Here is a 19643-nt window from a genome sequence, read left to right as displayed (position 1 = left end):
TTATTTCAAAAAAGTATCCCCAAAATATCCTGTCATGTTTCAGAAGTGCAATCTCTTTGAACAAAAAAATCAGGGAAGGTCACCAAGATCAGAATGTTTTAACCTGCCGCAGAAGGTTTTAAATGCTCACAGCTGAAATCTGAACCAAATCAATTGAATCAATGCCCTGTGAAGTTCCATAATGGTCAATGAGCTCACGTGAAGCACAACTGCAGAATTTTGCCACTCAGATGCAGTTTTGAGCGTGACAAGGAAATAAATGCACAGTCTGTGAAGATGCAGGACCTTTCAGAAGAAGTGAGCGTGGGCAAAATGTGCAGGCTGGAACCTGGCATTTGCAAGACTAAGGAAGGAGTAGCCAAGAATGGTAAAGATGGAGAGACAGATCCAGTAGAAATCGAAGTCATGCAGCGTTGCACCAGAAATAATTTTTTCTTCGGAATTTATCATTTGAATTCTTGCAGCAGTTTCGTGTACCGGACATCACCAGAAAGGCAATGTGCTAGGCGCACCACAAGCGTAACATAACAGGGAATCCTTGCACAAGATAGCTTTTGGTGTCAATCAGCAGGCTTATCAACTACAAGCCTGGTTTTGATAACATCCACGGTGTTAGGAAAGGGGGGAACAGGGACACCGCACAAGGGCTTTTAAGACAGGGTGTGCAAGTTGGTAAAGTAGCCTTTCCTCTGTGGAGCTGACAGCCTTTACCGTGAAGAGTTTCAACTGCAATAATAAGTCTGACGTGTGGAAACCAAACCTTGGAAATGCAGAAAATTTTGGCACAGAGATGGGCGCGGACGCCTGCTGTCAAGGGTCTGGCCTAGTGCTTTCCAGCATAGCTTCCTCAGACTTGAGGGTCAATTTTGGGCAAGGTGGGCTTAACTTGCCTTCTGGAGGAAAAGGAAAGGAATAAAAATCTTACCCCATCCAACAGGGAAATTGGTGGAGAATATCGTTAGGAAGTAGGCAAGCTACTTTGCTCACCTAATTAATGTATGGAAACTCATTCTAGCTAACGTAATGGCTTTTGCCCATGTGACAGGTCTGCTTAAAAGAGCTGGGTCTCTACGCGGTTTTGTTGAAGCTGTGGTGCCTGTTATAATGGGTAACAGCGTGCGGAGTCCCAGGCTCCTTGTGACCCCAGGCTTCAGCTGGGAAACCCTGGGTGTTGGAGGAGCACGACCCAGAGATAAGGCTTTCACGGTTACAGAGGGAAGAATTTTGCCTACCGGGTTAATCATGCGGTCCAACACATAAGTAAGAGCGGAAGACAGATGTAAGGCCTGTCTTCCCCTCCTTGCCTTCCTTCAGAGCTGCGCCAAGTCGCCCAGAGGCAGCCGAGGTGGCGGGCTGTGGGGGGCCGAAGTTTCCCCGCGTCACCGGCAAAGGGCGACGGATGGGCTCAAAACCGGGGGGAAAGCCGCTTCCCTCGGCACCGGTGCCGGCCGGGGGAGCTGTGCCCGGGCTGCCCGCAGCGGGCGCTGCTGCGGCGGCGGGGCCGGGGCCGGGGCCGGGGCCGGGGCCGGGGCCGGGGCCGGGGCCGGGGCCGGGGCCGGGGCCGGGGCCGTCACCGCCCCCACGGCCCCGCCCGGGCCGCCGCCCCCGCCCGCCCGGCGCGGGCTCGGCGGAGGGTCGGGCGGCGGCGGCGGTGCGGGGTCGGCCGAGGCGGGGGTGAGGGGCCGCGGTCTGCCCGCGGCGCTCCGGCGGCGGCAGCAGCAGCAGCAGCAGCAGCAGCAGCGTCGCCCTCGCCGCCTGCGCCGCCGTCCCCGCCGCAGCCTGAGGGGCGCTGAGGAGAGCGAGCGAGTGATTTTTGGAAGAGGCGCGGAGAAGAGCCCCGGGGAAACCGCCGGCCCCGCCCGCAGGCTCACGCCATGGTGCGGGCCCCCCCCCGTCCCTGAGGAGAGGCGAAGCGGGGGGCGGCAGGGGACGGCGGCGGCGCGGTTGCTAAGGTAATGGGAGTGGGCTGCAGGCAGGGCTGGGGCAGGGGCTGCTCTCGTCGCCGTTATTTTCATCCATCTCCGCATTGGTTTGGCGGAGCGGTGGCCGCTCGGCTCTGCCCTCGCAGAGGGCTTCCCGCCCCGGTCCCGCCGCGGATAGCGGAGCCCCGGCCCGGCGGGAGGGGGCTGCCCGGGCGGCCCCGAGGGGGGAGTTTGCTCCGAGTTGGTAGTAGCGGACAGGTGCAAGGCGGTGCTTGTGTAACGCGTGTGTGTGTGTATGTACTGGCCCGCGTAGCTGGGCGGGCAGGGGGAAGGCTGCGCCCTTTCCCGCGTCGTGCGGGCCCCCCCCGCCTCCGCCCCGAGCGCACCGCGGCTGCGGTTCTCCCTCCCGCAGGGGCCCCGGGTCGCCGGCGGCGCCTCGGCTCTGCCCAGGCGGTGCCGGGGGTGCCCTCTCCCCTCGAGGCTCGGCGGGGGTTCAGGGGACGCGGCGTCCCAGCAGGTACCAGGGCAGTGCCCGGGGAGCCGGGGCTCGGTGGAGAGACACGACAAGTTGTGGTGCCCCGAAACCGCAGAGCGTCTCGGGGGGAGGCCTCGGAGAAGGACGAGGGGGGGCAAGCGCTGGGGTACGGCTTGGAGGGGGAGCGGGTGCCCCGTGGGAAAACTGGGAAACTGTTTCGCTTCGGTAGCGTACGGCAATAATATACTTTCATCCGCCAACAAAGTGCGTTTGTATGAAGACAGATCGGTGTGTGAGAGTAAAGCTGCCAGGCACTCTCTTCCCAGAGCCTTAATCTCCTGTGACACTAAAAGCATCTTCCTAGTCACTAGCTGCGACGGCATAAATAGAGGAATAGGTTGCGGGGCCAGCAAGGAGCTTCAAGTATTTCTTTTCTGAGGAAGATGCAGATTTTTGTATAGATAACGGCACACTGCCGCTTATACGGTGCAGACATAATAGCAGTCAGGGCTGCCGCTCCAAGAGGCTGACTACGCCTGTGGCTCTGATCTTGTTGTCCCGTCCACACCAGTGCCGCTCTCGCTGCCGGCCGCGGCCCTCGCTGGGACAGCCTGGGTAAGTCGAGGCTTGCTTCAGCTGATCCGCGAGGGGCTTGCCAGATCGGTATCCCAGTTGCAGCCTGCGTGCTACAGAGCAGCATGACACTTCCCAACACTTCCCTGAAATTAAAGATTATGGATGTGCATGATTGCTCTTGATTGTTTTCTGTTTGCTAACTGCCAGCATGTAGGGATCAGAAAGCAGGAAAATTTGTCTTTATTAAATAAAGATGTACTGTAAAACTTACCTTTGCGTTGGCACATTACGCTGTGTATTGGTGGCTTCTCACCCCAAAGAAAGCTACATTTCATTTGTGTTTATGTGTTTCTGTGGGAAGTGCTTTGGGAGCTGTGAGTGTGAAAAGCGCTTTGTAAAGGTATAGCGTTATTTGTAATTGCTCACTGAAGAATATAGTGAAAAGAGGTTAACTGTAGCTCAAAGCTTTGGGGGTTTAAGGCATTTGATATCATTGTAAATATTCTTCAGGGTCAATTTGGGTTTATTTTGAAGTGGAAGGTTGTATATATTTACTATTGTCCATTTCTTTCTTTCTTTTTTTTTTGAATGCCAGATTTATCCTGATCTTGCAGATCGGAAGAACTAGCAATTGTTTGCTGTGCAGTTATGATCCATAATACTTTCTCACCAGCTGACTGGGAACACTTTCACTGTACTTTCTTGTAAATCTGCTTTAAAAAGAGGTCAGATGTTGAAGAGCAGTTGTTGACTTTGGGGTATATGGTTACAAGCACAGAATAATAGTGTTCATTGCTTGAATGTGTGTGTTAAATGCTGAAGAAACTGTTTAGACTCAGCCAATATTGACTCTTTTAGATGAGCTGTTCCTTTTTCTAATGACCTGACTAATAGAATAATTAATAGCAAACATTCCAATTTCTTCCCTAACTGGCTACAAGCGTGGTGGAGTTCAGATAGCCCTTATTTTTTCCATTTTGAACTGTAGTAGTGATCAGAAGGAAAAATAGTGATTTGCTGCACATCTCATACTGAGGTTTATAGTAATAGATATTTGAAGATTGCTGTTCACCTACCTGACTGATTTTTCTGGTTTCTTCTTACGACCCTTCTCTTCTAAGAAAGGGCATAATAAGAAGCTGCATATAGTCATTGTCAACACTGCTTGCCTTAATTTCTCTCTGATGGTCCCTGGGATGCAGATGGTGCAGATACCTGTTTTAATCAATGACACCTGAAGATAAGAAGAAAAGGTGTGTCCTCTTAAAGCAGCAATTACTTCCTTGCTAACCACTTACAGGGTGTTTCAGTATCTAGGATGTAATTCTGGTGGAGCACACTGGTACGGCAGAGGTGAGCAGAGCACTGTTCATTCAAGGGAGTAACTCCGCGTTGGTTAATGTTTCTGAGGCAGCTGGAGGAAAGCTTAGTGTATGGACTGGAAATGCTAGGATCTGTCGTCGTCCCTTCGAGCAGCCAAGAAGGGGAGAAAAGGAGAGAGCAGTCCTGTCCCAGCAGACTGCAGCAAACTAGCAGATGGCAGGGAAAGAAAAGAAGCTGCTGTATGTGGAGTAGCAGGAAGACAAAATAGCTGCAGTGTGTCATCTTAACACGGTACGTTAGGATGCTGTGTTAGTGTGTGGTGAAACTGCTGAATCTTGCAGTGCTGTGGCTTAGGCTTCCTAATGGAAATACAAAGGTGTTGCGCGACGATTGTTTTTCTTGCTGTCCTCAATAATAATATGAGTCTCCAGCTTTTCAAGAATGAGGGATAACTAACCTGGAGGCTCTGGCTGGAGATACCTTTGATATCTAAGTCAAACCCTGCAGTTGTAAAGCGGCAGCAGAATGAGGGCAAGCTGCTCTTCCCATGCCCAATGCTACAAGGGTGCAGTTTTGCCCTTACGGTTTGTTGTTGCCTTGTGTGTGCTCATCACCTAGAGCTTCAGTCACGTTTCTGCAAGCACACCTAGGCTCTCTAAAGGGGAGATTGTATGAACAAACAGGTCCACTTCACTGAGCAGCGCTAGACTGTTTCAGGGTACAAATATTGCATGTAGTTATCAGAACTGAAATCCTCCTTGTTCTTCGTGGGACTCTTCTCAGCTTCTTCATGACTGCATTATTATCTATGTCAATTCATACCACAGTATTATAATTACAAAGAAAACCTGGGTACAATAAGAATATTATGTTGATGATTTGGAAGGGTTTTTCTTCTTGTCAGTCTTTGAACTGCTGTCACCAACGTGGTGTAAGACAGCGCTGTGCCATCTGAAGTATCAAATGAGATGTAAAGAGACATACTGTGGCCCTGTGTTGTTACTGAAGGTGTAGTAGTACTTTTAACCCTGAATGCTTGCAGCTCTGTCTGCATATGAGAGAAAAGCTGACCAGAGCTGTGCTGGCCAGGCACATTTTGGAAACACTCGGGTGCCTGTAGGTGGTGATGGACACCACCTTGGGTTTTTGGAAGCATCTGGATGAGTTGGTCGCTTGGTTCCTGTGGAGTTACACATCTGACTTCCTCAGGCTAGAGAATTCCTTGTTTGCATCTTTGAGCACTTATGTATAGTCAAACATCTGTCTTCATATTCCGAAGTAAATTATTATATTCCTACATTTCTAACTTCTTTCTGCAAATTTCTGCCTCCATTCTTTCATCTCTTAACTTTCTGTGTAGCTACTGTGAAAGCACTGCTTGCATTGTGGTGGTGGATTTATGAGGGTTTAGAGGTGGCTAGAGTGCACACAGTCTGAAGTACTTTGAAAAATTTGGCATATCTTTATACCCTTGAAAAGGTAATAATAGATGTATCATGGAGAGTGCTAAACTGCGTTTGATTACAATTTTCCTTTAGTGATATAGTGACTTTGAAAGTTTTTAAAGGATGATATTAATGTTAGTGAATCCACAGTGTTTTCTTAATCTATATAAATTTTACCATGAAAAGACTTTTCCATGATTTCAGTTACTGTTTCCAGCTGGAGTAATAGCATCTTGTGGTGACTGGGGAATGAAATAATTTCTGATGTTGTGCTTTATCTATGAAGAGGAGCAAGAAAGAGGAGCTAATTTGTGTTTTCCTCATTGGTTGTCAAGCTCTAGAAAGATTGTGGAGTCAAGAGAGATTGCTGCTACCCACTTGTGTTGCATCAGATCTCCTACTATTTTTTAACATCTCTGTAGCTGGTGGCAAAGAATGTGGAGAGAGAGAAAGAGAGGTAGATTAAAATTTCAGTGAGCAATAAGGTTCTGACATTTTGGGGTCCCAGGAGCTCTGCATTGTCATGCTGGAAACAGCTCTCTTCCTAGACTCGGCAGTAGCAGAATAAGGCACAGGTGCCGCACTTTGCCTACATGGGGGTGATGGGGACCATGAGGTAATTAGGCAGTGAAGAGGAATTAGTGCTGTATTTTTGCCAGGAATCTTCAATTACATGTTACAAACATCATCCCAGTGGAAAGGGACAATATTTCATCTTTTTCACTGCGCTTATAGAACCTGGCATCAGTGGTGACAGGTTCACAAGGTAGTTGAAAGCCCCTCAGATTGATTACTACAGACCTACTATGTTATCGGGATGTGTGTTGAGCAAATGATAACTAATGGTTTGAAGGTCAGCGCTTATATGTTCAATTTATTGCTCTGACATCCATTATGTGAATGTGGGAAGTCACTTAATTTAATTGTGATTTAGTTTATCATTTTGTAAAAGAAAATAATATTAGCCTCAGTCACAGATGAGCAACTAGTTTTAGATTATGCCTTCAGTAGTGTAACAGCAGTCTGGCAGACACATATTAGCTCAGTTAAAGGAACTGTCTTTATAGGAGTGGTATAGTATAACAATAGTAGTAGTAAAGTATAATAGTATTTGTAATGTACATAGCATGTATTGGTATTTGTATGTCCAGTTATGGCATTGTGGAGTTCAGGGTAGATGAACCACTGCTGTGGGAGCTAGCTAATTCAGGAGCAGCTTAGATGCTTTTTATATTGCAATTACTGAAGTGATTTGGATGAAAAGGCTGTGTGGTGTTGTGATAAACAGTAGGGCAGTGAAATCATAGCATATTGCATCATGTCCTTGAAGTACATGGGATGCAACCAGTTGTGTTCATTTGCACCGGGGGTATTGCATGGTGCCACATCTTCAAAAGCACCTGGGCTTTTGGGTAGCAGATTTCCCATTTTATTTGATTGCAGGGTACTTGGAATTTTCCATCCTCTTGAGAATGAACAACCAGCAAGAACTCTCAGCACTTTGGGGTGTTTTAAATGAGATTGTGCAGTCACTGATCAATGCAGGGGTGGATTGGTTGTTATATCAACTCGCATTAGACTACTTGAAGGGAGCTTTATTTTAGCAAGCTCTGTTTGGAACAGGGAGTTTAGGTGGAGTAATTCTGAATTTGGAATCTAACAGGTACTGGGGCCTATTTTTTTTTATTTTAATATTTTGATTTTCTTGTCAGCCTGTGTTAGAGCATCCATTAGTTTGTGCTTCTTCTCATTCAGTTTTCTCTTTGAATCAATTTTTCTCAGTTGTTTTCACCTTATTGGATATAGTATAAAATAGAAAATGCAGTCAATCCCCCAGAAGTAGCTTACTGTAGTTGCAATTAGTATTTTCTATGGTGTATAAAGTACAAGGCACTTTCAGAGATGGTGTATTTGATGGACCAACTTCATAGACAGGATGCTTTTAGCACACCTGAACTGATCCAAGGAAGATGATTTTTCAAAGAAGAATTTATACTGGAGAAGGGATTAGAAGTCTACCCTCAAGCTCTGTATTATCAGTGCAGTTACTCATTTTCCACAGGGAATGAATCTGGCCAATAAGTTGGCATTGTCGCAAAACAACAAAATACAGCTTCAGCTCTCTCCTTTGCAACTGCTCCTTGCAGACTGATAGCACTTTATAAATACTGCAGTAGTTTGGGATCACCAATTCAGATTAAGTTCAAAGTTGGGCTATATCTATCTCTTTGCATTTCTAAATTTGTATAGCACTGACTCTTGTTTCAGTTAAATATTCAGCATATATTTGCTTTTACATTCTCTGTAGCTATCCTTGGTAACGGCGTGTTGGCTCAGAGCCTTTCCAAAAGCCCTTGTGCTCACAGCAGTATTATTTTATTGGAAGGTAGACTGATTACAGGTGGATACTGCATTTTGTTCTGAATTCTTTGGAAGAAGGATGGATGTACTAGAGGCAGTTTCTTCCTGGGTATTACATCATTGTGGTCCATTAAAAGTAAATTTGGTATGCAAGTGCCCATTTTAACAATTGATTTCATAAATGGAAAAATTTGCCTTGTTAATAAGCAATTCATGTGTCAATATTCTCTACCACCCATCCCCATTCCATTTTTCCTTTTGGTTGTCTTGCTCTCCTTGTTTATCTGTCAGATAATAGATTGAAAACTCTGAAAGTGGGAAAGGTCTTCCTTTTAAGTCAGCAATGCTTCCAGCACATCTTGGGTGGACAGACCAGAAAACAGGTAGTGTGTATTTCTCTATTTAAAAAAAAAAAAAGAGAACGCCTCTAATTAGGCATCAGGGAACTCAGGACCTAGTCAATGTCAGATGCCAAGAAAGTTACTTTATCTTGTCTTCCACCCCTAGGTTTCCTGGATGTAACATCCATTTGCAGACAGTATTTTCAGCATTCTAAAATAGCTACAAATATCTGCGGATTTAGAAATCTATAGAATCAAAATGGGGTGTGGCTCCCTGGGGAAAGGGGAGGAAAGTAATCAACTTCCATGGTTTATCAAGAAGCAGTCTGATCATCTGCCAGGTGGCTGAGACAGGTCACCCGTGGCTAACATGACTGGAACAACTGGAACTGTCCATCCTTGATGTCATCTGTTATATAGTTATGTGACAGGGTTAGTATTAACACAGTTGTCACAGATAGAGAGAAAATTGCTCAAGACCACAGAGCGCGCCCTTTTTGGGAGGTGGTACAAGGCCTTGGTGATCCCTAGTTAGCAATGTTCTACTTAGACCACCACACCATGAATATTTACTTGTTTTATTAAAGGACATGTGTAATTGGGAACAGCAAGTGATTGGAGAGGAGTACCTACAGAAACCAGCTGCTCACATTAGATTACACAGCGAGTTTAAACTTGTAGACTGTGTCTATCTGCAGGAAGCCAAGTGGGGTCATCCGTGCTGACTCTTGGGAGCAAGTGGTAATGGGGAAGAACTGTGTTCCCAGACCTATGTCCACATACTGGTTTGGAGATCTACAAAAGAGAGCCTGGGAGCAAACTAGCAATTAAGCACTGTGGGTGATCAGGAGCCTAGAGCTTGCTCCCTGCCCTAGTACTGTGTGGAAGTGTAGACATACCTGTAGGATATTTTGAGGCCAGTTTTTCACAGGAGGCACTTAATTACATGTATGGAAGGGGACTGCACCTTTAGGAAATGTCTGTAAGAGTAGCAGAACTTGGAAATCCCAGTCTTCCTCAGCATCCGGGTTTCCCTAAAGAGAAGAAAAAGGGAGAGTCCCGGAATTGGGTCCTTTCTTCCTGCTCTGGGAGGGTGAGGCAAAAGAGTCTCTGCTGTTTCCATGCCTAGATGTGCGCCCATCTTTCGTCCTGCTGGTTGCAGAGCGAGAGAGGTGTTGAGCTCCAGTAATTCAGCACGGGGCTCCCTGTGAGCTGGTACCTCAGAAAGAGGAGGAATGGGGTCGTTTAGAATCCATGAATTCTCCCAGTATAAACAAAACTGCTTTCTCACAAACAAAGAGGAATTCATTTGGCAAAAATTTGAACATTAAGTGCAGTTGCTGGAAGTGTTTATACTTTGTTCTTTAAAAAAGGCAACAGACTGAATATTGTTGACAGTACTGCAGTCCTCAGCACTTGCAAGGAGAGGCAGAAGGTCTGGGATGATCTTCCACTGGGAAAGTAATTTCAGAGTAACTTCAGTTACAATTTGATGTCCAAACCAGTCATTGGAAGGATTTTTAGATGCTTTGGGAGCTGGACTTCACTGATCAAAAGCAGATTCCCTTTGCTGCTCCTCCATGCAGGGGAGCAGTGCCACGGTATCCAGAGTGGTAGAAGGCCCTTCAGTCTGTCAGTGCTCACTGTGGTGTGGCTCCCTACCTGGGGATGCCCAGCCCCTCTCTCACTAGCCTTTATGTCCTCCTCATCTGGTTCAGGAGAGGAACATGGTTGCAGAGTCTTGTTCCGCTGAGTGCGGTGGTCAGCAGTGCTATGTGTAACACCAGCATTTCCCCTTCCTCACCAGTAAGGATACTGGAGGAGATGGTGGGGTTTTGATCTCAGCTCCAGTCTTCCTGGGTGTTGCCTGGTTCACGTGGATGTTGTGTCAGTTCCTCTTTGGAAAGTTATTTCACTAGTCATACAGGTTTACTTCTGAGGGAAGAGTAGAGGTGAATTGTGCAGTGCTATGATTGAGCTATACCAGTTAAAAGCAGAGTATAGTCCAAGTTGGATCTGGGGATGCTCTGGTTGATATATTCGCCTTGGTAAACGGGATGACTTCTACAATAATGCTGTATGTTGTCCTCTAGTATACACACCTTGCTTGTCATGCCCAAGTCCTAGTTTAATGAAGTAATAGTTAACTGGGACAGGAACATGAAAGTAAGTTTCTTTCTTGCCAGTGCAATTCTGGAGAGACTTTTGTAATGGATATGAAATGTCAACTTAATATTAGTGGGGACTAATTGAATTCAAAGTAACTGATTTTTATTTTTTTTCCCCTGTCTCTTCCCTCCTGTCACCTTAATAACATGATCTATTCGATCTAAATATTCTAGCAGACCAGGTAGGGATTTTTTCTATTAGGTAATTATCAGTTCAGCAAGGCATGTGGTTATATGATTTCTCAGGCATGTGAGAAGGCATGTAGTCTAGAAGTATTTCACTAATTAGAAAAAAATTAACTAGGTATTAATGACATGAAATTATATTTTACTCTATGATTGTGTGCTAAAGCTCTAAATCTCTCATGATTTGACATTAGTACAACATGTCAATTATAAGCTGCCCTTGAAATATATTAATTACATAGCATAAAGGTAATTTCCACTTACTGTCACCTAAAATTGTATTTCAGCTGAGTGGGGCTGATAGATATCTACATGGGGATTCATGTAGTAGATTCTGTTTTCTGGGATTAAATTTTTGCATATTACAACAAACTATCTCATTTTTATCTCAGATATGCAAGAAATGTTTTGCACTGTGAATTTTGCTTATTAAGTTGACAACTTATTTATTAAAATGCAGGATAAGAGTTCAGATATGACCTTGTATTGGGTTGCTAAATCCAGGTGATATTTTCAAGAAATAGTTTGTTTTGCAGAATTTCTTCTAACTTTGTACTTCTTTCTTTCCCTATTACCTATAAACCCCAGAGTCTATAAGGACTCCTAGATTGGGGTAATTTCTATGAAGCTCATGGGGTTTTGTGCCTATAACAGTTTTCTTACAGCAGTCTTGTTTACAATAGTCTTTACTTACAGTAATCAAGGTATTTGAGAACACTGAGGATCTTGTTGAATTTACCTGTACACAGAGATTAACTACTTACAGTATTTATGGACAAAGATGTAAAGGTTATTGTCTTTGAAATTTTATTATTAAACTTCTGTATCAAACTCTGAAGAGGTGAGCTGTGGAAAAAAAATTGGTTTTCTTGAGTTTTGGAGCATTTTTTTAATTGGTTATTCCAGTTTGAAGGAGTTCACTGATACTTTTGTAACATACAGGAGCCATATCTCTTTGCAGCTTCTGGGTTTTGGGAGAGTTTGAGGAGCCTGATCAGATAAGAGAGAGATAAAACTCTTACCATGATTCAGTGCATTTTGTCAGCGGCTGCCTATCTAGTCCAGTGTGGTTCTGTTTCTCAGGAAAAAGCAGAACTGTTCTATAATAAAAAATAAAATATAAAAAGGAAAAAAAATCAACGAGAGGCAAATGCATCCTCTCTTTTTAGCATATTTTTGGGAGTATTTTTTTAAAGGCTTAATAGGCCGTCTTATCTGTAAACAAGAACTTGAAGACTGCTGATTTGCTCCTTGTGTGTGGCAGAGTGAGAATGGTTAGCGCAAATGGTTTCAATTTTTATCACTTTTGCTGCTGAGGATTCTGGATTACTGCAAGCATGGCTATTGTCAGAAAAACAGCTGTGGGAAAACAGCATCTTTTGAACCTGAAAGTTGAAATTTAGGGACCGTTTGGTTTTTGAAGATATGCATTTGGATTTAGATTGCTGGTGCGTGAATGCAGGCTGGTATGAGTTAGCCACTGGTAAAGTAGTAAACTGCCTGTAGTAGTAAGGAGCTGACAGTACTCTTCAGGTAGTAACTGCTGGGGCTCTTAACTGGAGGCTGTGCGTGAGTACTTTTAATTTTTTTAAAACCTAAATAAAATGTTTGTTTTTGCCTTTCTCAGCCCTGTGTAGCTGAAATGTCTGTATAAGGCCGAGCTGGATTCTTTTCTGGCTGATGCATTGCAAACGTGCTTACAGAAAGGTTCAGAGAGCAGACTCTGTGTTTAACCTGTGTAGCGACGTAGGGTTGACTTTCTGCTTGCATCTTGAGTAGACTGAGCTGGTAGTGAGCAACAAAATTGTGTAGAAAGAATACATTTCAATAGGATCCCTTGAAAAATTAGTCCTGCAATTCTTTCATGCCAGGCTATGGGGTTTTGTTGGTTTGTTTTTTAACAGAGGACTATGCAAGTCAGATGTGGACTTTCACAAACAATTATTTTAATTGAAGGGTTGCAAATGCAGCACCCTAACATAGTAGTAGGGTAAAAAACCTGTACTTTGAACGTGAGCAGTCTCACTCATGTTTGCAGCAGGTCGCCTGCATCACTGGAGGCCTGTCTCTGGGCTCTCTGCCCTTCTCCCTGGTGGTCTGACCCCCAGACAGAGACAAAGCGGTGCTCCCTTGGGGCTGTGCCGATTTTGCTCCTCTGTCAGAGGTGTTGCTGCTACGTAGCCAGTGGTTTGTCTGTGTTCATTGGGTGTTAAGTCAGTGCCACAATCCTCAGGCTAGTGAGAATGCCCTGTTTGTGAACTGGCTTGAAACCAGGCTTTAGCATGTCAGGAGTGCAGGGAAGCAGTCCTACATCACTGGGTGCTGAGCTCCGCTCAAGTCCCATATGTTAAAAAGCACAGGTGTAACAGGATCCATGGGGACCCAGCATTGCCCTGCTTTCACCTTGAAGAGCCAAGAGCATGCCCATGTCGTATCACTGTCTTATTTTCTCTGTAGTCTTTTTTTGCCTCTAGAATAATACCATCTAAGAAAGGATTTTGTGTTTTTTAAAAAAAAGCAGTCTAAAAGAAAGAGAATAAACTTGGGCGATGGTCAGAGCCTTGACAATTCCTCAAGGGCCCTGTGGGACCCCTGGTCCAGGGGCCCTACTAAGGATCATCCCTGCACCAGCAGTGCCCAGGCTGCTTCGAGGGGATGCCCGCACTTGTCTCTGCTCTGGGGTGCACCTCAGTCCTACCTTGTCTCAAGCCTTGTCCCCTGCGACATCCATCCTGCTGTCACTCCTGCAAAGGTGGCCCTGTTCCTGCTGCTCCTGACTGAAACCCAGCAGGAGATGCTGGGCACCAGTCGGAAGCACTTTTGCAAATTTCTGTCTTCCAACAACAGGTTTGTTTGTATCGATTAACTTTTGTAGATCTTCAGAGGCAGTCGGTGGCTCCCTCGATGTCACAGTGAACAGCGTGACAGCCAGTACTACATATTGTGCAAGCTGTTTTTGTCTTGTTGCACCGGAGTAGATGAAAAGCTTCAAGATGTGCTATGGGGGAAAATCCTGAAGTATCAGAAAAGATCAAGTGAGCTGACAGTATAACAAGACACATGTAATGTCCGCATGTAAATGTGGACATTCAAAGTGAATAATGCAATGAGCGAAGCACAGCTAAGTAATGCCGCAGAAGGCTTTTGGATTAGAAATTTGAAATTTCTTTAAAGGAGCATTGCTCAATTAAAAGTTAATTGCAATTTTTTTTTTTTTTAAAGTATGCATATGTAATCTCAGATATAATGTAAGTGATGAATGTGGTCTTTATTTACTGCAGGTGGAGCTGAAACTTGGGTGACTTGACATACACTTTCAATTCTGCTTTGTAATTGTCTTCAGAAAGATACGTAAAATCTCTACCTGGTTCTTGCTCTGTTCAGTTGAGTGATGATACCTAGAGCCTAATTCCTCAGTGCCTCGAAATCATGACTAAAGTGCTGTGAAAATGCACATTAGTGTAAATCATTTGAAGTGCTATAATTTTAAAATGCTTTACTCTTCACCATTTGTGCTATTTAATTTTTTTTGCATCTAATAATTTTGCTTGGAGAATTTATTCCATTTCCCTTTTAGCTCATGACCTGGCACAACAGTGCAGTGTTTGGGCTTCTAGGAAGACATGAGAGTTTAATAGGAGCTAAAATACATTTATGTCCTTTAAATATAAAATAGTGTCTAAATTGGTCTGAACATGCCTTTGAAAGGTGATATGTATATTGTTTAATTTGAGTTAGAACTGTATTACTGAGCTTCAAAATTGGGATGTGCATCTACAGATGCATTTGTGCCCACAGTCGTGTGTGTGCATGCATACTTTATAAAATGAAATGAAGGAATCTGGATTGATGTAGGTTATTTAACCTTGGTCTCTATTACCTCTTGCTTAAAGGGCTACCTCTTGCTTAAGGGGCTACCTCAGCTGCTTCTGGCTCCAGTGGAGGATGCCATGTTACAGCAATAGCTTTTTCACTACTGAGTCAGGACAGAGCTGGGATATGGGCTGAGGTTGTCCAATTCTGGCACTTGCCCTTGGGAGCTGGTAACTGACAGCTAGAATGGCTTGGGGCTGTGTTATACATATAATTGTATGCTATACATGTATATTATATGCTGGGCCACTTTGTTGCCTGTGGGAATGTGAAAAATGGGTAGAGAAAGGAATAGGAAGGTATCTCCTTCCTTAAATAAGGGAGACAGTTTAGTGGTAAACTGTGTTTTAGAAATGAATGTGTAGATTATGCATGTGTGAACATACTTAAACTTTTTTGTCTCAATTTTTAATAAAATATGTTGAGATGGGAAACTTCAGTACTTTCAATGTTAAAGAAATTGAGCTTGTCAAACAGCTTTAATGCCAGCGTCTATAGAGGCAATGTTACTTCTTAGGCTAAGAAAGGTCACCACATGGCTCCACAGCAGCATTTAATTTAAGATGTAACTTGTCAAACCTGCTGGTAGAAGAAAAATTTAAAATGTAGCATTTGACTTGAAATTCTAAGTGCCCTCCTCTGGGTGTCCGTCCCCCCTCCTTTTTTTTTTTTTTTTTCCTAAACTAATGTTTTTGCCTCAAGCCTGGCATGACTTGGAGGAGATAAGGCAGCTCTTCCGTTCTTCTAGAAGATAGTTCAGGTTAAGGATCATTACGCATGGTTGTTTGCCTGTGTCCTGCTGCCTCTTCCTGGCTGTATCATGAGAAGAGGTGAGGGAAGCTGCTTACTCTGAGCAAGCAGCTATGCTTCCCCCGTTCCCAGCTGCTGCCCCGGGGTTGCGGAGAGCTGGAGGCAGCTCCGAGCATCCGCAGGCGACAACCGGCAGTGTGCCTGACAGCCTGCTGCTGCACCTACCGATTCCAGTGGGGTTTCACTCTGTCTCATGGCAAGCTTTTTATCCTCCTTGGCTTTTTCTTTGAGCGTACCTGAAAAGCTCCTAGAAAAGTCTAAGCCATTTGTGCTTTATAGCAAGGAAAGAAAGTGTGTGAAGTATTAATTGATCTTTTATTGAATGAGGGCTTATGATAAAAGATCAGAACTGGGGAAGGAATATGTGTGTGTGTGTGTGTGTGATGACCCAAACCACAGCTGTGTGTGACTTGGCGGCCCTCGCTCTTGGGGCATTGTGCTTTAGACAAATCAGTTCAAAGCATTTAACTGTCTGACACAGTGTGATAAAATCCTGCACTGGGTGAAGTCTGGAGCATGGTTCCCTCTGTATCATCCTCATCTGTCTGCCTTGTAGGTAATCGCGTGTCCCTGCCGTGCTCTCCTGCAGCCTGGAGTGATGCTGACTTTTGCTCCTGTCCTTGCAGTCTGAACGACGAGAGGCAAACATGGCCCAAGCGCCCACTGATCCAAGTAATGTGGAAACTGCTGACCTAGAGGAGAGTTCTCCAAATATGATAGTCTACAGAAAGGTAAGGGTTTGGGGCTGTTCGCAAAAGTCTCTTATGTGGTTGGCTTGTAAAAGGATCCCGTGCCCCTTTTGAAGTCAAAGATACGTTTCGGGCTGCTTGGATGCATAGCTGAAATAGTTTTCAAGAAAGTAGGTATTTAAAACTATAGCATTTGAGAGCCTGGAAGACTTACTCTGTTCACTGGAAGCATTTAAGCTTGTTATTATAAAATATTTGATGACAAATAACTTGAAACTTGTAACTTCTTTTGAATAGTTGTGATGTGACTTTAGCTAATTGTTCAAGTTTACTAAGTAGCTAAAATAATTGTACATACCTTCCAAGTTTTATCACACTAAGCATAAAGCAGCTGGCATACAACAATCTTTTAGTACATTTTTTTCTATTTTCATATTGTGTTTTTTGTTGCATAATTTACAGTTTGATTCTTTGCAGGTAGTTATTGCTTCCCATTGCATTGCTTAGATTAAAAAAGAGAAACCTCTCAAGTGCTATTGAAAAATGAATTAGACAAAGGTAAAATAACAGCAATGCATGATGTCGAAGAACATTCTTTCACCATGATAAAATGTCCTATTCTGAAGTACTTTGGAGGTAGTATAATAGATGAAGGAAAGCAATCTATTGACCCATTTGCTAAGGCATTGTTTTACTCTGGGGTGGGTGTATCTGTTACCTATGAAACCGAGTCTTTTTGTAATTTATTGAAATCATGTAAATACATTTTATTTAGCCTGCAAAATATTTCTTATGTAGCATGCGAAAGTGCTGTATGGTTCTGACAAACCCAAAATTTCTTGCATGGCTCAAATAAGCTGCCATTCTGTTAACTGAAGAGCTACAACGCTAGCTCAAATCAAGTTTCCTTGTGTAGTACAATCCTGGGTAAAATTTGTATTTTCACTCATTTTTACACCTTACACAATAGCTATAACTAAAATGCGTTGGGTGTACGTGGTACTGTTTTCTGCTTGTGTGACTGCAATCTCGATGACTTTCATAGGCTGAGAAAATAATTTAGGTTTCTTACAGAGCATAAGTTGTTTAAAGTGTTACTTTTTGATAACCGTAATTTTGATTTAGTTGTTGCATATTTGGTTTGGAATCTGGAATTGTTAACATGAGAAAATTTTCTGGGTAATGTGTAGGCTTGTTTGTTTTGAATGTGTTATGAACACACTTCAGCTGCTAATTTGGAAGTAGTACTAGTCAGTTAGCCAGATTATCTTTTTAGAACCTGTTTGCTGAGAGGTCCAACACCCCAGCAGGTTGAGGCAGATACGGGATATGAAAGAAATTTCTGGTTGCGTGATCTAGAATTAGGGCATTAAATCTGCGACTCTGCAGAGAATTCACTTACCTATTCTTGAAAACATGATGTTTTATTTGAATGTGCCTCACTTTCTATTCATCTCATGGCATTTCTACTTAAGAACTTCTCCATTTCTTTGCCTTTTAGTGTTTCTTTATTGTCACTGTAGAATAAGCCTTGCAGGTTCTGCGGTATCAATGGTGAACGTACTCATACCATTTGATTCATTTCTCCTTACTGCTGTTCCACAGATGTCAGTATTATCAGCCCTTCATAATACAGTCATCTGTCAAAATACATAGTTATCTTTTAGAATAATATGCCCCATGCATTGTTCAGTAATACTGTAATCTGTATTGTCAATATTAAGCTACCTCTTAATATGTCAATATTAAGAACGTCTGTCAGGTTTTTTTGTTGAGGTTTTTTGTTGCTTTTATGAATAGGGTTAATATTGCCTATTCTTCAAAGTTAATTTCCATTGGTGATTGACTTTCTAAATCTAATTTACTGTTTGATATTAGTTATATGTATTACACATCAATTATATGTTCCTTAGTGTTGAGAAATCATATGCAAAATCTGAGACAAGACTTTTATTCTCTTGATTATCTCTCCTCTCTCCAAATGAGTGTTTAGCTCTTCATCTCTCATTTCCTTTCAAATGGCTTGATTGCCAGTAATGAATGAGAAAAACACTACACTGGACTCCCTGAAATACAGAACACAATCTGCCAGCATACAGTACAGTTCAGGGTTGGTGTTGTGTCACAGTAAAGGAGAAGGTTTGCTTCTCACAGCAGGGATCCTGAGATGCAATTGTTGATCTCCCTAAGGAAGAAGAAATAAGGGTGGGCCTCAATAATTGGACTACAGTAATTCCTGCTGTGTCAATTAATTTGTTGCTTGTCATAACTGTCGTGCTTTTGGGTTTTGAGGGAGGAAAGCCCTACAAGTACAACCCCAAATTGTTCATGCTTTCTTTACTGAGACTTACTGAGGTCTATTTAAAGTTCATAATCCAAGAGGGTGGCTGTGGTAGCCTGGTTTTCTTTATAATCACTAGTGAGAGATACACGCATCTAAAGGACAAATCAGATCTTAGGTGGTGCTGAGCGTCTCTTTGGAGCAACCTCTGTCTGTTTTGTTTATGGAGAAAAGCCTAGAACAGGCTGTTTTCTTTACTTAGGTAAAACTAAGTGGGATGGATTTTGGCCATGCAGAACAAAATAAACTAATTTATTTTTATTCCAATTAGTTTGTGATATTCTCTATGGACTCCTGCAAGCAAATGGATTCTAACTGCTTTGATTGCGCTTTGATTGCTATAGCAGATGGTCTCAATGAGATGGGTCTTATTTTCTTCTACTTTCAGGGTTAAACTTTTGGGGGCCGGTATTTTTCAAATTGTGAGGCATGTTATTTTTTTAATCCAAAGTGCTCAGAGTTGCCCTACTGTTCTGGAAGACATCTGTGTGTGAATTTAGTGCAGATGCACTCATTTGGGTGAGTAGTGTTTAGGGTGTGATTTGCCTCACCCTGTACTTGTTAAAATGAATTGTACCCTAAACTACATGAGCTGTATTGACCAGGTCTCCATTGACTATCATGGGTGCCTTGACATCTAGGTATCAGGAACTTATGTCATATGGTAGACATGTATAATTAAGCAAGCTGCATCCCACTCCTAGGATTTGTGCTTCCTCTCATCTCTCTGTATGTCTCAGTACTTAGCCCTGGGCTGGTTATAGGGCTATGAGCAGTGCTGCAGTAAGAATGTGCTGTCATTTATCTTGTGTGGCATAGTTATATCCAATGGAAAACTTAAGGGCGCTGCAGAAATTGCATTGCCATTTAAGTACTGCTCAGTGAGTAAAACATAGGAACCATGTTTTCTTTAGTGGGTCTGGCCACATCTGGAGAAGATGCTGATGTATTTTTTGTTGGGATTACTACTGGAAGAGTGGTATGCGGTGCTTAAAAAGACTGTTTGAAACATGCTACCCTCCTTTTCATGGGAGCAGGTAATGTCAATACAGAAGGCCTTCTGGGGAAGTGAGTGACATCCCAGTCCACACTTCAATCTGTGAGCATTGTGTGGGTGCTGCAGTATGGAAGGA

At 43.5% G+C, this 19643-nt stretch overlaps 1 protein-coding gene across 2 annotated transcripts in view; it reads left to right on the top strand.

Annotated features, from left to right (window-relative positions):
• The first annotated feature begins 1721 nt into the window (after nucleotides 1–1721).
• The window catches only part of RGS6 (regulator of G protein signaling 6), a 293004-nt gene continuing 275082 nt past the window's right edge, over nucleotides 1722–19643 (top strand). For both annotated transcript variants that reach the window (XM_052782295.1, XM_052782294.1), the window contains exons 1-2: nucleotides 1722–1952; nucleotides 16107–16211. In XM_052782295.1, the coding sequence (XP_052638255.1) occupies nucleotides 16128–16211 (84 nt within the window). In that variant the 5' untranslated portion in view covers nucleotides 1722–1952; nucleotides 16107–16127. The remainder of the gene's footprint in view (nucleotides 1953–16106; nucleotides 16212–19643) is intronic.

Source organism: Harpia harpyja, chromosome 3, assembly GCF_026419915.1.
Source record: "Harpia harpyja isolate bHarHar1 chromosome 3, bHarHar1 primary haplotype, whole genome shotgun sequence".
Taxonomy (NCBI): domain Eukaryota; kingdom Metazoa; phylum Chordata; class Aves; order Accipitriformes; family Accipitridae; genus Harpia; species Harpia harpyja.
The sequence above is the reverse complement of the archived record's forward strand: the minus strand, read 5'-3'. Positions and strand labels throughout refer to the sequence as shown.